The 15,869-nt window shown below is 45.7% G+C and overlaps 1 protein-coding gene across 2 annotated transcripts in view; it reads right to left on the reverse strand.

Annotated features, from left to right (window-relative positions):
* Positions 1-530: 530 nt before the first annotated feature.
* NECTIN1 (nectin cell adhesion molecule 1) overlaps positions 531-15,869 on the reverse strand; it is a 105,242-nt gene continuing 89,903 nt past the window's right edge. The window contains exons 7-10 of one of the 2 annotated variants that reach the window (XM_075442327.1): positions 15,113-15,200; positions 14,479-14,589; positions 2,335-2,543; positions 531-1,039 (exon numbers count right to left, since the gene is read on the reverse strand). In XM_075442327.1, coding sequence (XP_075298442.1) covers positions 892-1,039; positions 2,335-2,543; positions 14,479-14,589; positions 15,113-15,200 — 556 coding nt within the window. In that variant the 3' untranslated portion in view covers positions 531-891. Of the gene's footprint in view, positions 1,040-2,334; positions 2,544-9,890; positions 10,076-14,478; positions 14,590-15,112; positions 15,201-15,869 lie in introns of those variants that run through there. The other variant, XM_075442329.1, reaches the window with a different exon arrangement.

Raw genomic sequence — 15,869 nt, forward strand, 5'->3', positions numbered from 1 at the left:
TATGCCTGTTAGAGGTACTGGCTATTTCAGCTTGGCCAAGAAATGCATCAGTGACCTTTCATCAACACCTCACCCAGCCAAGCAGAGCCAGGTCACCCAGCTGATACAACAACCAGTCAGTCTAGTGGGAAACCACCTCCCAGCAGGAAACCACCTCCCCGCACTGCACTGCATTGTGCAGTGACTTCATAGAATCAGAGAATCATTAAGGTTGGAAAAGACCTCTAAGATCATCAAGTACAACCATCAACCCAACACCACCATGCCTACTAAACCATGTCTCAAAGTGCCATGTGAGATGAAATCTTCTCCTTGTGACCAGCTACCATGCTGTTTCCACAAAGTACAAAGTAGAAGCTTTCACCGGGGAAGTAGGAGAAGAGAGGCGGGAAGAGTTGGTTCTCCAAGGGTATATGCCGTGCAAAGGCCCTGGGGGGTCCATGCATGTGGCATCGTCCTCACACAGTGCAGACTGTACGAACTGAAATGTAAACTTCTTTCTTATTTACATATATATTTATTAGCCTGCAGGGAATCCATGAGGTAGTGTGAACACAGATGTGCTTCCTGTGGAGAAAGAGGGACAAGCAGGGCGAGTCTTGAGGCTACTCTAGGTGATGGGAACACAGAAAGTGCATAGAATAACTCCAGCTATTGAGATTCAGATATACAAAAATAAAACGGTGCTTCAGTCCATGTAGCATGGCAGGAGATGGGCTGGTAGCATCCAACATGGTATTCATACCTTCGCTTATGGGGAGGTTTTCATCTTGATGGTAGTTTCACTTCTTATTTGTACAAGTAACACTGAGATGTTGTTTGGTGTCTGGGCAGCAGGATAATGGTGTGGTCCCCATCTCTCCCTCCCACGTGCACTTTGCTTAAACATCCTTATGGTTTCCAGAGTGATGTCAAGTGTGCAATGTCTGCAGAATGCCAAATACTCAATCCGAGGTAAAGGAAAGTAAAAGCCCGTTTGCCAAGAAGCCATGTACCCTTGTTCAGAACTGCCACAGCCGTCATCTCTTCTATGCCATACCTGGGTGAAACAGATGAAAGTTATCCTTGAAACCAAACTCTTCTACAGGATGGTCATTCCTTTTTCTCCTCTTCCTCTTCTTGGCTTTTGTGTATATTTAAGTGTATATCTATATTTATTTTTCCTCTAATACAAGTGAACACAAATGTGATGTGGAGATAAATTCCATACTCTAAAATACTTTGTGGTCACAGGAACATACACGTTTGGATTTACACACCCACACACATTCCAATATCAAAAAATTTGTAGTCCCAAAACTAAGATACTTTTAAAAAAGTTAAAAGGCCAGATTCCTCTATTGGCTTTTAGCCTTCATTAAGAGCAAGAAGATTACCTGAAATCATAATTTATTCTTTATATTCTGCCTGAGTTAATTTTAAAATTCCAATCAACAGATGCAAGGTAGAGAGGGGGAAAAGCTAGTGGGGGGGTCATGTTAGGCTTTGAAAAGGAAAATGAGAGATAATGTTTTCCTTTCTAATTTTTTTCCCCTTTGGGTTTCAGGTTATAAGACAGTTATTTAAAGGATGCTTTCTACAAATTTGTAGGCTTCAAAATATGTCCCCATGCCATCTGGATTTAAAAGAGTCAATACAAGAGCTTGGGAATGGGAGCAGGAGGGAAAAAGGACAGAAACAGAACGCCTATACCAAGCCCTTTTCTCTCTGCTGAGGTTGGTTTTGAGCATCTTTCATTATAAACATCTTCTTGTTTTGTTCAGCGATCTTGCCTGTTTAGCTCTTCACACCAGGGATTTCCTACCCCCACTGCCAAGGGGGAAACAAATTTCTCCAAAGGAGTTAAAAAACCCCGTGCTACAGCCTCAGATTTGAGCACTGGCTGTGCTGTAAAACTTCACACAAGCTGGAACAAGGGCTGTGAAGAATCCACACCCTGCTACTCTGGTGCAAACAGTGTAGAGATTGACACAAGGGAACCTACGTACATTTAATCAGGTTGGGCACATCCCATCCAACACAGGGCAGCTGTCACACACATACACATGCACACACATAGCCAGCTTGATACAGGAGGGCCAGGATGAGAAAACAAAGATGCAAGCACTGAATGAGACATGGGCAAAGGCAGAGTTTTCCCCTGGGCGCTAGCAAACCAGGCAGATACTTAACCTAACCATGTCAATTACAATTGCACTAAAATTTAAAAATCAATAAATAAAATAAGCAATGGCAAACGGGGGATCTAAAAGGCCTTGGTTTTCGAGTGACAGGATCAGGAGAAGTGAAAAACATTAGCTTCTTCATTTTGCTGAGTTGACATTTTAAACATACTGTTCCTTAGGACAGATGTAAGGAGCCCGGGAACCGGGAGGTGGGCAGCAGAAGGAGATGTCAGAATGATGAGGATAAAGATCTTGTGGGAGATCTGACAAGGGGGTATAGACATGAGGGATCTTCTCCAGATATCGATCTTCATGTGAGTAACAGCGGGTCAGGTAATCACTCGCATTCGATATCTCTGAGTGACACTTTCCAAAGTTCTGTAAGTAGAGACAAAAGTCAATGGGTGAAAACTCTGGGGTCATTTGCCATAAAACATATAATTCTTCAGTTCCTTGCTGAGACACACATATAACAAGTAGTATGGAAAATAATATAATTCTGCTTACTGCTTCAGAAAAATAGAAACCCAGGTGATAAATGCTCACATTTCAAGATTTTTGTCTCGTTTTCTGAAATATCCATATTGCTGATGAATATCTATAGATTTGGCCTGGTTTGCCGCTTGTCTGTAAATGCTTTCCCTCTCTGGATAAAACAAGCAGTCAGCCAAGAAAGGACAGTTTATTTTCAATCTTGCTAACTCTACCACACCTGAGTTTCGAAAAAGCAGTTGCTTGCATGCAACATTAATCTAATCCAGCCTCATGGTCTTTTATTTAAAGGGCACATGTGCCTGACCAGGGACTTTGGAGCCAAAATAGGTTATTGTGTCTAATGTTTACCTAGCAGATAGGAGTGCATGTGCTAAGCTTTACCTGTGTGAGCAGTTCCACTGAAAGCCTGGGTGCTAGTTTTGTAAGTCTAGTCAGCTACAGAGCATGAAGAGCACTTGCAATATTGGGGCTGCTCTATAGTCCCACAATCTTCCCTCTGATGGAGTGTATTCTTATGGATTCTTTGCAAAATCCGATTCTTGTTCTTTAAGTGTCAAGTGAAATGAAAACTCCTCAGAGTCCAAAGTGCTTTGATTTCTCTTGAGATAATTTTGCAGAGGTGTGGCAAGCAATACTGAAGAAACGCTGCTTGTTCGAGTGCAAAAATCAGAGACCCTTTTTCTCCCAGAAAGCTCCATGCAAACAGCAGCAACGGGAAGACAGAGACCTCCCGGCTCTGCTCGTGTGCCTGCAGGAGCGCCGGAGTAAGCTCCGAGGAGTGCAGAGCTTCCCGGCAGCCCGGGACTCTGGCTCCCAGAGGGTGGCAGCAGATGGGAAAGATGCTCCCTGCTCACAGTCCATCTCCTCCGGTCTGCAGCCCTGCAAGATGGCCCAAGCAGGAGGGACATCAAGCGAGGACAGTGCTTTTGGTCTTTAAAATCAACCCACATTCATGGACTCTCACCAAGGCCTAATGTCTTCTCTAAGAGTGAGCAAATGCACTGGTAATCGCCTTTTATGCTTGTGGTTTGAACTGGGGTTGGTTGAAAAAATAACGTGTTCTCTTTCAAAATACCAGAAACAGTCGGTTTTGTGGAAAGGACAAGGATTTGACCCTCAGGAGAAAATGCCTGAAGGAACAGAACAATCTACACTGCTCATCTGCTGCCAGTTCCTGGATAAATATTTCACCAGGATGCTTTAAAAAATCATAGAGAAAATAAAGCATCAACAATAATTTATTGATGGTTCAGACTGCTAGAAGAGGCAACAAGCAAGTTGGAGGGCTGCACAGTGTTAAGGCGATTTCAGGAACAGCCTCGCTAAGAGCAATGAATTCCGCTAGAGGATGGAAAGTTTGTCTGAGCACCAGGAAAACAGCAGCAATCCTAAGGACAATCTGATTTTCATTTCCCATTCCTTGGCAAAACTGCATACCCCACTGCTTAAACCTTTAAAAGTCCATGATCTTGACCTGGTCAGATAGCAAAGAATAGGCTCTAGGCCCCTTCTCTTTGGAATTGCTGCAATGGTATCTGAAAGTCGGTTGGGCCATTCACACAGCTACCTCATGATTTTTTTGTCCACTTCTGGCTTTTAATTGCAAAGTGAAAAGGTGGAGAGGTGCTGTGCATCATTATAGCTGTTTAACTGGAGGAATCCAAGCCAGAGGACATGAGGAAGCTTCACTAGCTCTACCTTAACCCCTATAATCTCTGCTTAGCTGCTTTAAGCAGCCCTGACTTACAGTTCTCCCATTCCCAGCTGGGAGCTATATTTACATAGAAAGTTTAGACCTGTACAAAATTCAAGGCTCAGATATACACTGCACCACACACAACCCCATGGCTAGAAAACTAGGCAGGCTGTGGTAACACATATTTCAAGCCTGAAGACCGGTGTCTTCATAGAAATTCTGTAGTCTAAACAGTGATCCATACTATAAGGGAAACAGGGAACAGAGAACAGCTGTTTGCTATTCTTCTGATTGCACCAGCTGATAAAAAGGGATAAATAAGGCATAACAGCTAGGGAAAATGTTAGCACAGAACGTGTGAAGGTCCTCTCCCTTCATAATCTACTCTCAAGAAATCTCAAACACAGCAGAACTCTTTTTCATGCCTGCAATGGGAAAAAAAGTATTAGCCATGGTCTCCTGCTTTATAGAGGTAAGTTGTTAACTGATAGCTCAACTTTCTGGATAAAGTTAACCTGAAAGGGAAGTTGTCTCAATGACTGAAATTTAGTAAGACATAGCAGGCACCAGGGTCTCCTAGCAAGCCTAGCAACATATTATTAATTAAATGAGAGGGTTGATATTTATGCTTTTTGAGCATGTAACAGAAAAGCATGGGACTTCATAGTAATATATGAACTCCTAAGGTCTAATAGACAGAAAGGTCTAATAGGAAGGAGATCCTTGGTTAACATAAGTAGATATCTTGCGTAAACTGAGCTGGCTGTTAGCGTCTAAAACTGAATGAAGCAGAAGGAGTCATGTGATAGTATTTTCTGGGCTGCTTATTGACAATATACTGGGTCAGCACAGCATAGTTATTTCTGTTTATCCATCTGTTAATGTGGGCATGAAACAAGCATCCATGAAGTAGAGCTGGAGAAAATAAGTGTAATTTTGTCAGTGCTTCTATTTGACCAGGGGAGTGTGAACAAGTTTTGGTTTTTTTTTTTTTCTGGCCAGTGTTTTGTGCTCACTCTTCAGAGGTGGGAGTGGAGCCAGAGCAGGGCAGCACAGAGAATGCCAGCATGTGGGTCAGAGGAAAAGAGTTCCCTGCTGCCTTTCACCTTTTTTCGGCTTATGAAGCCAGGAGTCACATTGCTCTAGCTTTGTTCCCTGATCTCATTCCCAAGTAGTGAAAGGGAAGAGAAGAAAATCAGCCTGATGTTTTTTAACATATTTAGTAGCCAGTGCCCTTTGACTTTCTTCCCCAGTCCCACTGTGACTTTTCCCAAATCCAATTTATCTTTAACGAAGTTTGAAACTAAATTAGGGATAATGAACTAATTAAATTGAACTGGCACACAATTCTGCCACCTTCCCCCACCTGATTTCTCCCACTTGCCTTTGTTTCCAGCATGACTCCACACAATTCTTCATTATCTGGGTTGCATCCTCCCCTCTCCAGTTTATTTTCAAGAGCTTGATTAAAGGGGATGTCAGCAATCCATCTGCTTCAGACAACCTGGCAGATCACCTTTAAACAAGCTTCATTTGGATGAATTAGCTTTCATTTCTGCCATGACTTACTCTCACCCCTTGTCCATCTCCTATACACTTGTCTTCAGCTTTTCTTCTGTTTGCACATCATCTCTTTGATAAAATTAGGTGTGCTGCAGACTGCTTTCCCTCTGATCTGACCATATACTATACTTCTAATAATCACAAAAGAATGAGTTCTTACTAATCTACAAATGAAAAACCCCTTCTCAGGGTCCTGATGATTCCCCTGCTGTCGTCTCTGGAAAATCTGAAGACTCTTATGTGTGAGAGTTCAACAGGTACTGCTACAGAGGACTGTTTCTGCTATTGCTCAGAAGCAAAGAGCTAGTTAATAGCCTCTCATGCAGTTTAAACTAGTCTTGCAGCATGCCTCACAAACAGAAGTAGACTGGCTTTCTCTGCTTGGCCAAAGTCCCTGGTGTTCAAAACTATTCAGACTCTGGGCTGCCGGTGCTCTGACCCTCTCGGTTAGTTGGTTTGCAAGTTTGGGATACAGCACAGGCTGACAAACAGAAAGAAGCAAGCACCAGAGGACTGTTGTCATACTGTGGACCAGTCAGTGGAGAGGATGTAGGTATTGGAAGATCTAAAATGTAATGGAAACCAAAAATAAGAAGCATTTCCTCATGGTGCTGGGAGCCTCACATTGTGTCCTCGCTGCTTCTAAACCCCCTACCTAACACTTCTGAGCTTCTTTTCTTCTTCCAAGTATGGCTGCAACTTTAGATATCTCTCAGCATGCTCCTGCTGTGTTTAACTCCATCTGTGAAGGAGCTCCTTAAATAATCACTGTCCTGAGTAAAGAACAAACATTAACCTTTGAGTGGGAACCAGTGGCCCTGAGCTTGCTTCAGGAGTGGTGGACTTTTGTGAGGACAAAACTGAGGGCAAGTGGGACAGAGTGGCTCACCCTTGGGTTCAGGAAAAAAAAAGGTTGAGCATGAGGAAGGCCGAAATTCCTGAAACAGAGTAAGGACCTATAATGAGGGATGCACCCACAGACACATGCAAGTATTACTTATGCAGAGAACTTGCTCATAAAGTTGTATACCTTAATACAGCGTGCTTTTAACTCTTTCTCTTGCTCTTTATAGTATGTACTTGTTCTGCATTTCTATAGCATCTTAGACTTTCAATAATCTTAAACTTTTCCCTCCTTGCTGTTTCTCTCGGGAGTCATCCTCCTCTACCGTTTTGAAGTCAGGTCAGAGTTGTTATTCTTACAGGGTGCGAAATGGGAAACTCATAAGAAGTCACCTTAGTTCTTTGGTTTATTTCTCCTGAAAACTGGAAATGGGGCTATTGACTGGGGGGAGCGGGGGGATTCAGGCCACCTTGGTGTTGATAGCAAGGAAATGTGGCAATCAGAAACTGAATCAAGTCTGCTACCTTGGATGGTTCTCCAATATCCCCAGCTCGTTCTGCACCGAATCTGTAGCTAGTGCAGATATAATAGTTTTATAGGGACATTCAGAAAGCAGAGCTGGGGGTCTGAACCTTGGTCACTAATCTGCTGAGATCTTGGTGTAAGTCTCATGGATTTGAGCTATTCTTGCTCTAACAGGGACAAGAAATTCCCAAACAAAACTTAGCAGAAGTGTGGGGATGTGATGCGGGAGGAAATAGTTAAAAACGAATAAAGAAAAAATTGCCCTGATCTGTGGTGTCTCTTAGCATGGACATTTTGTGGTGGTGGGATTACACCTTCAAAGCACCATATGACTGGCTTTATTTTTGCTTCAGAGAAACTGGAAGGATTTCCAAATTTGGATTTGGAGGATTACTGTCCTTTTGCTGACAATTAAATCCCCTACACCAGGGAGCACAAGGCAAGACCTCCCAAGACAGATTAGGGATTGCTTGCGTAGTTTGTGACAGTGGGAGTGGTCCTCCAGTCCAAGAAACTTTTGGAAATTGGAGGTGAAGGCAGAAGGGGATGGTGGCTGCGTTCTACCACATCTTCCTGTAGGCTGGTATTTTCATCCTCTGTGTGCAGGAGGCTGGCAGTGCTGCTGCCTGTTGGTGACAGGTGGGCAGGTGCCTGGGAGCTGGTCAGACAGATCCCACAACAAAATCAAGAAAAGAAAAACCAATCCAAAACTTACTGTCCACTCTCGCTCATTACGTCTACGAAGACCTTGATCCTCATTCTGCGAGCAGGGGTGGGTGAGACACCGCAAAAGAGAGAGGTTACCGTTCTGGTCCAGGCCAGGCCTGCTGCAGACACTTACCTAGGAAGGCTTATGCCACAGCAAGAGAACTACAGGGCTGTGTCCAACACAGGAAATCCAGGGACCACAGGGATAAAGGCAAACAGAACTAATGCACTGTGCACCTTCCACCCAGGTGTTTCTGCTCCACCATAACCCACCTGTTAGCATGGTTGTTCCTAGTCTGTAAGGAGCCACTACATCAACAGGACTGGTCAGTGGGACTTCTTAAACACCATTTTCCCCTGATTTTTCTCCTGCACGGAGCTATTCTGCTCCTTTCCAAGGATCCAATTCCCTTGCCTTCTATCTTCTCCAAAGAACCCCTCTCCATCCCCAAGCTACTGCTTCTCTGTGTGCCTCCTCTGATCTACCCTGGGTGACCTGGAAGGGATTCAGTGAGCTGCAAAGCACCTCATCTCTACCTTTTCTTTCTTCCTTGTCTCCCCACCCTTCTCTGCACACTTTCATTGAGTACCTCTGTGGGACACTAGCACCATTAAACCCACACTGCCTTCCTCCTATTTAAAAGGCAGCAAAATAAAGAGGAAGGAGCAAGGCAGAAGCTGCAGTCACCACAACTTGGGGAATATACAGGAGTGAGGGAGAGTTGTAGCCAAGGAGGGGCATTTCCTTGGCACTACCCAGCAAATCTCTCCTGGGCTGGGAGAGTTGCTTCCCTTTCAGATGGGGACCTGGTGGCTTTAATACTTGAGAAAAGGGTATTAGTATAGGGTAAGGGAATGTAACAAGAGCTGAAGACATCTATTCGCACTACAAACACTATTCTGTTTTAAAGGATCACTGGTAGCTAGAGATGGTCCGGAACAATCACTTGTAGGTTTAAATGCAAGCTGAGCCCTAGTCAGTGCCTGTCACAGGACCTGAGCTTGAAGGAGCTTGGTGACACTTAAACAAAGTGGTCAGAAAAACATGAGAACAAGGAAACAGTCAGGTCTGGTCTCTAATTTTGAGGAAAGCACCAAAGAAAAGAATTTTTCTCTCTTCCTCTCAAACATGCTGTCTGCACCAACATCACACAACACAAGCTCTTTTATTTTTGTATACGTGGTTGCTCTGACTGTCTCTTATTCACTGACTCTTTCAGATGCAGGAACCTTTAAGTGTTCCCATGTTGTCTCGTGTACCCTCCCACCTTGTTCTTTCACACATGCACATATGCTCCATCTCATCCATAGTTGCTGACATGCATGCAAACTTTTTTTCTTTCAGTCAGTCCCCTTTTCTTTCCCTCCCCTTCTTGTACTGACTAGCTTGGAAAGGCCCTCTTAACATCTCCATGAGGTTTTTAGCTTCAGTTTCTGCACATCCTAGTATTGCTGCTTTGCTTCATACTGTTGAGCCTTACAGAAATTCCCCAAACCAAACTCCACGCCAAGAGCTGTACCCTTCAAACCCACCTCATTTCTCCCTGTGTGTCCAGCCACACTGACTGCAGAGGGGGCAGACCATGTTCTGAAACAAAGCCATTAACCCCTTCCCCCCCACATGCCTCGCCTCACTGTAGAAAGCAAAGGAAAACACTGCAAAGAGCATGCACAGAAGGCAAAACAAGGAAAAGGCATTCCTGTCAGCAGCCCCAGAAATAAGGGTAGCAAAGAGATCAGCTGCAGTGGGCAGCATGCAGGAGATGGAGGGAGTGGGGAGGGCAGACTGGATGCATGGGGACCACTCCACAGGAAAGGTAGGAGATGGGGGGGGGGGGGGGGTGTCACTGACTTCAGAGGGGTGCAGGGAGGAAGGCAGAGTGCAATCGTGTACCTTGAGGCCAGAATCTGAGGGGAAAGGGCCTAGAGTGACATGCGCTAGCGTAAGTTGGGCTGGATGGTTGCATACTCGACTAGGTCTCCGCCAGCATGGATGGAGGTCCGAGGACTGGGTGACGAGGCCAGAGCGGAAGTGTCCAGCTCTGCATAGTGGACATCACAGTCCTTGTTGCCAGAGTTCTGGAGAGAAGAGAGCAGCAAGGCGGTGGGGACACAGGAAGGAGGAATTGGGGTTGAAGTGGGGAGGCAGGGGAGTGAGAACACAGGAACCGTGTCAAAGGTGGGGAGCGAGTGAATGAGACAGGAGAGGGAGTGTGTGAAGGATGGAGGGAGAAAGAAGAAAAAGGTGAGGGAGGAAGGAAGAAAACACCGTTAAAAAGGAGGTAGGGAGGTAATGAACAATCAGTCGGGTAAAATCCCAAATCAAACAAAGTTCCTATTGGCGCTGCTCCCCAAATCCACCACTGACCCGAGTAACTCAGCCCAGGTTGGCAGCACTCCCAGCAGAAGCCCCATTTGCTCCTTTTACTAGGGCTGCTCCCAGCAGCGTCTCGCTGCTCTCATCTTCCCATCAACCCCTCCAGGATCAGCATTTTCCTCAGCTGGGGGTGATTCAGTGAATTCAAACCTTATGGGATACCTGAGCTGTCAGTTTTGACCCAGGAATTTGGGGTTCATTGCAGCACACTGGAGGCGAATGCAGGGTTGGGGGCATGAGTGAAAATCATGGAGAACACTTGAATCTTGGGTGTTGGGAAGGAGATACTTGGAGGAAGCGGCTTCAAAGCCATAGCTCCAAGGGCAGGTTTGCAGCAGACACATTTCCATAGAGAAATGATACTGCTTAGTCAATACTGTTGTTTTGCCCTAGCATGGTGTCTGTAGAGTTCTTAAAGTGTTATGTTTTAACATGAGGCTTAACTGCACAGTATGCTGTTGCAGATTAACTATGTGGCATGATCTGTCTTTGTCATGAGAATATGGGTATTTCCTTACTAAGTGGGCTTATCAGCAAGAACTACATGAATGGAATATTATCCAACTTGTCTGATCATTCATCTTTCACACTTGGCAAATAATAATGGTCAGAGAACCACTGAATGCAGGATGGCCTGGAAACCTCACTGCTCTGTGGGGAAAATGAGTCACCAGGACGAGCTCTGGTGTCCTTAGCCAAGGTGTGAGGGGGTACTCTGGCTACTTGACCCGTGGAATTTCTTTAATACTTGCTTTTTGGGCCTAGTTTCTGTGCCAGCATTAGTCAAGCATCTGCTAAGCCTCTCTGAGAGGAGAGAGTGTCTCTTTCAAATGAAATGGCTTTCCAGTTTCTCTGTCTCCTTTCCAAAATGGCTGCATTGCATGGCAATTATGCAAAAGGTGTTTAATTCAAAAGTGTTTCTGTTCTCTTTGATTGGAAGTGTCTCCTTAGCCACATACCAGCTGTGGCAGAGCCTTTTTCTGAAATTTATACTCCTGTAAGGAACTGGTTTAGTGCCTGTTGCTGGAAGGGGTCATTCAGTGGGTGATTATCTCTGGCTGCTGCGCTGCACTGTGGCATGGTTTGGCTCTCTGACAGTGTCCACCAGCCACAGGGATGAGGCGAAAGGGGAACATGTATGCAGTGGCATTTCCAGTGTCCAGTTCCCCTGTGGTGCTCAGCAAAGCTGAATGCTGGAGGATGAGGAGGCTTGAGGTCACCCTCTGTCCTGCCCTTGGGGAGGTGACCAGATGGCAGTGGCAAGTTGTTGGCATGAAAGCTGTGTATCCTGTGGCCTCTCTGCTTTGTGTCTGGACCCAGACTTAGTGTCTATGTACATTTAAGAAAATTAGTAATGCCAATTGTAGTCTCAAACCTAAACTTATGCCCTGCAGAACTTCTTCCCCATGATCTTTGTATCTCAGTACCTCCTCTAGTTCCAGAGGAAGGCAGGTTAAATCTTTACCTCCTCATTCTTACCCTGTCTACTTTGCCTCACTCCTTTCCATACTAGTGCTACCTTCCCACTGGAGGTGTTTTCTCGATGGAGTTCCGCTGCTTTCTGCCACTCTTGGGCTTGCTCCTGCTCCCTAATGGTTTGTTTGGAGCAAAATTTATTACAATATCAATAACGTGACTTGTATACAAGGTCTAGCACTGCCACATGCAAGTGCTCTGTGTAAATCATCAGCATCGGCGCTCTGGTAATTGCCCTGTAAACTGAAAGGAATTATTTTGCTGCCTGCAGCAATGAAACTTTCCCTTCTACCTGTGAAAATGGGTATTGCTGACACATACACTAATCATACTTCTGCTCCTACATGGACTCGTACCTCCACCTCTCTTGCTTACGCTCCCTCTCACACAAACACACAGCGCCTTCGTGACACATAGGCACTGCCATGTGCACACAGAGCACATCTCTGCTTTTATCCACACACATGTTACTCTGCCCACTGACACACACGGGTACTGGCACTCTCAGATATGCATAGTCTTTGTATGTGTTATCTGAAACACACACTCACCTTTCCATCCCGTTCACTGCTGCTTAGATATCCTCACATAAACCAAAACTTTTGCCCCAGAAGAGCTCAGAGACAAATATGGCAGGCAACCCCATCACGCCCATGCCCACTTCTGTACCCTTCACTGTCCACTATACTGCCCTCGCATATTTCTCTGCTGTCAGCTTCATGTTGTCTTAAACATACATGTTCCTTTGTAGCCTCTGACACAGGGCCCACCCTGCTCCCTTTGGCAGGTAACTTGTTCCTGCAGACATGCCCCAGCCTCTCCCCCTCCCCTGGTCCCCTGCCAGCAGGCATCTGCACATGTCTGCACATGCATACCTGCACCCCCTCTTTGTGGGTTCCTCCTCCACCTGCCTCTCTTATTTTCTCCTGGCACCTCTCCCATTTGCCCTGTCTTTGCTCTTTGCCATCTCTAATCACTTTCTGACTCTTGTTCTAGTGCTGTGAAACTGTCAACCGCAGGCAGTGGCTTTCATGCCGCCTTGTGATGAATCCAGTTTATCCCAAATTACAAGGTTTTGCACAATTAATTTAAAGCTGAATGCACCCACCCCATTTTCCTGCAGAATCCATTCCCTTCAACTCTCATCTTCTTCATTACCCTCCAAAGTCAAATCTCCAGATAAAACACAAGCAGAATGAGAATATCCTGCCTTTCTCTTGTGCCTTCCCCTCTAAAGGATCCCAGAACCATACGTACAATAGAGCAGTTGCCTGCATCTCTGTCTGAACACAGTGGGAAGGGAGCTGTATCAAAGTGAGGTTGGCTGAGACCCAGTGAAGCTGAAGGGAAGTGTGCTTCCCTCCTCATTCTCCAACTGACCCATCTCTCAAGTGAAGGACTGGGCAGGCCTAGCTTGCCTCTGTCAGTTCCTTAGCACGCTGTTGGAGTGTGGTGACTGGGCCTGAGCTAAGTGTGCTGATTTTTAGTAATCGCCACTCTCCCTCTGCTGTTCCGTGGAGGTTTCCAAGTAACAGCTATCCCAGCCAGAGGCTCCTCAGCATTTCCTCTTCACGGGAGTGCATGTGTGCAACATGAACATTTCATAAAATATTATTCTAGTGTGGGCTGATATTTATGCTGCTTTCTCAAACAAGTGAGTTCACATTGCTGAGATCTAGAAGCACAGAGCTTGGTACCTAGCACTCACTCTGAACCACCCTTCATGGAGGAGGAGTTTGAGAGAGACCTGCAGCATTTACAGGGGGATCCTGTGTCTCCCATGGAGGATGGGAGGGAGAAGCCCCATGCCATGGGGTGAGGGAGGCAAAGGATATTGTCCAAGGCCTGGGAGGTGGAAGGTTTTCTGTTTTCTCATCAAGGGAAGACTAATTCTACCTGTTTTGTTTCCTGTGCCTTGGCCCTTTGAATCTAACATTTCCTCCTTCAGCCTCAGTCCTTGAAAACCAGCTTTTCCTGCATGGCTGCTAACATCTCTCCCTGACCTTTAATCTCTCTGCTGCTGCCTCACATTAGCATCTCCCTATCTGAGGCTGAAAAAATCCACACCAAAAAAAGGGGGTTTAAAGAACTTGTTGTCAATTGAGAGTCAAACACTGTCATGCTCTGCCCTGCAGATGACTGTTTTGTGAAACTTGCGCTGCATCTCGCGCTGCTCTTTGAGACCTGCTTCATTCTGCTGCAGACTCTAACAGGGGCTCAGCTACAGGAGGTGAAGAGTGACCAGGCTGGGATAGGTGGCTTGTAGACTTAGCTGTCATATGTAGGTAAAGATGAGACTACCACAGGTTGTGATAGTCCTCTGATGAAGATTTGGAATAAGCAGTGATTTTTACTGAGAAATGACCCATAAAGGCACAGCTCTAGGACCTATGGAAACCAAGGGCAAAAGGGGCAAGGACTGAATTAGGGTCAGTAGGTATTTGAGAGATGGGCTGAGATCAGAGTGTGGAGGTCGCCTTCTTCCAGGACAGGATGCTCCTGGACTGTGAAGGTTGCTTGTTCACCCCCATGGATGGTGGGTGTCTTTCATTTTTTAGGGTGAGGGATCGTGGGTGAAAGGTGGTGAGGATGAGGCCAGGCAGCATTATTAGCACCTTGATCTCCTTACCAGTTTGCCAGTGTAAGGAGAGGGCTCGGTGGCCGCCATGTCATAGTATGGAGTCTGCAAAGGGAGTTTCTGGGTTTCTTCCTCCTGTTTCATGTTGTCTAAGTGAACAACCTGTAACAGAAGAGAGAGAAGAGGGATGAGAAGAGCAGATAGCTTCCTCCTGGGACAGCTTGGGGCAACATCTGCTTCAGGTGACACCACCGCAAAATATCACCATGAAAGGCAGCACATCTTACCTTCTCCCTTGCTCCTACCATGTTATTTGCCTGCTGTACACTCTTTCATTCTCACGCCCCTCACTGCCACTCAAGACATTAAAAATGGTGGGGACGCTAAAAGTCCTCACACCTAAGACCCATACGAACACCATTTCATTTACAATTCATTCCCCACAAGAGGGACTAAGCAGGATCCAAATTACAGCTTTCAGTTAGTTCCAATATTTGGGGATTCTGGGCATACAAGTCCTTAATTGCTGCCCCTCAAACTTAGGCCACAGACTTCTTTGGTACCTAGCACTCACTTCTTTGCTCTTGCAAACCCAGTCTGCCAATATTTAGGCACAGCGGATACTGCTTGGAATCAGTTTTCCTTGACAGAGGAAGAAACTTGCAGCTAGGCTGGAGAGGTGTACCTGGATGTCTTCTGCAGTCAGGTGGCTTTTCATCTCCTGTTTCCTCTTTGGTGGAGGGGCAGGTTTGTGGGATGGAGGCAAGTCAGTTCTGCAGATAAAGAAGTGGTTGCTGATTAGAGAGCAAGAGAAAGGGGTCTGCTTGCTTTGATGTGCCGTAACAAGCCAGATCCTGCGTGCACCAAAGACTTGATTGTGTTTGTCACCGAACTGCCAATATAATCACATAGATTATTCTCAGTACTCCCTTCCCCCCCCCACCCAGTACCCTCTTTCTCACCCCAATTACAATTGTTAATAGAAATAAACTCCCTCCTACCATTCTGTTCCTAATTCCAAGCAAATCCCCATGTTAGATTGCATATCCCGAGGGTACAGCTGGGATACCTGTATCCCGACACTGTTTTGGAACGGCTCCAAATCCTCCCATGGGAGGTGGCTTATTTTATGGCTGTAGGGTACCAGAAAACCTCTGGCAGTGCTCACTGCAAATTAACAAGGTGATGCTCCCCCCAGTTCAGGAGCTGATCTAGATTGATAGCTCCTGCCACCAGCTTCCCAGTAGGACTTTGAATATTCCTCATAGAAGTGCTATGCCACACAGGGACGTTTATCCCTGACCCCCAGTCAGGGGATCAGCTTTTGCCCCAGAGCATAAGGATTGGTAGCCATTTTAATCCTAGCCTAGAGACTGTCTCAGCACATTCTGTTCATACACACAAAAGTGTCTAATCCTTTTATAAAACTTTGTAAAACTCTG

Source organism: Opisthocomus hoazin, chromosome 24, assembly GCF_030867145.1.
Source record: "Opisthocomus hoazin isolate bOpiHoa1 chromosome 24, bOpiHoa1.hap1, whole genome shotgun sequence".
NCBI lineage: Eukaryota > Metazoa > Chordata > Aves > Opisthocomiformes > Opisthocomidae > Opisthocomus > Opisthocomus hoazin.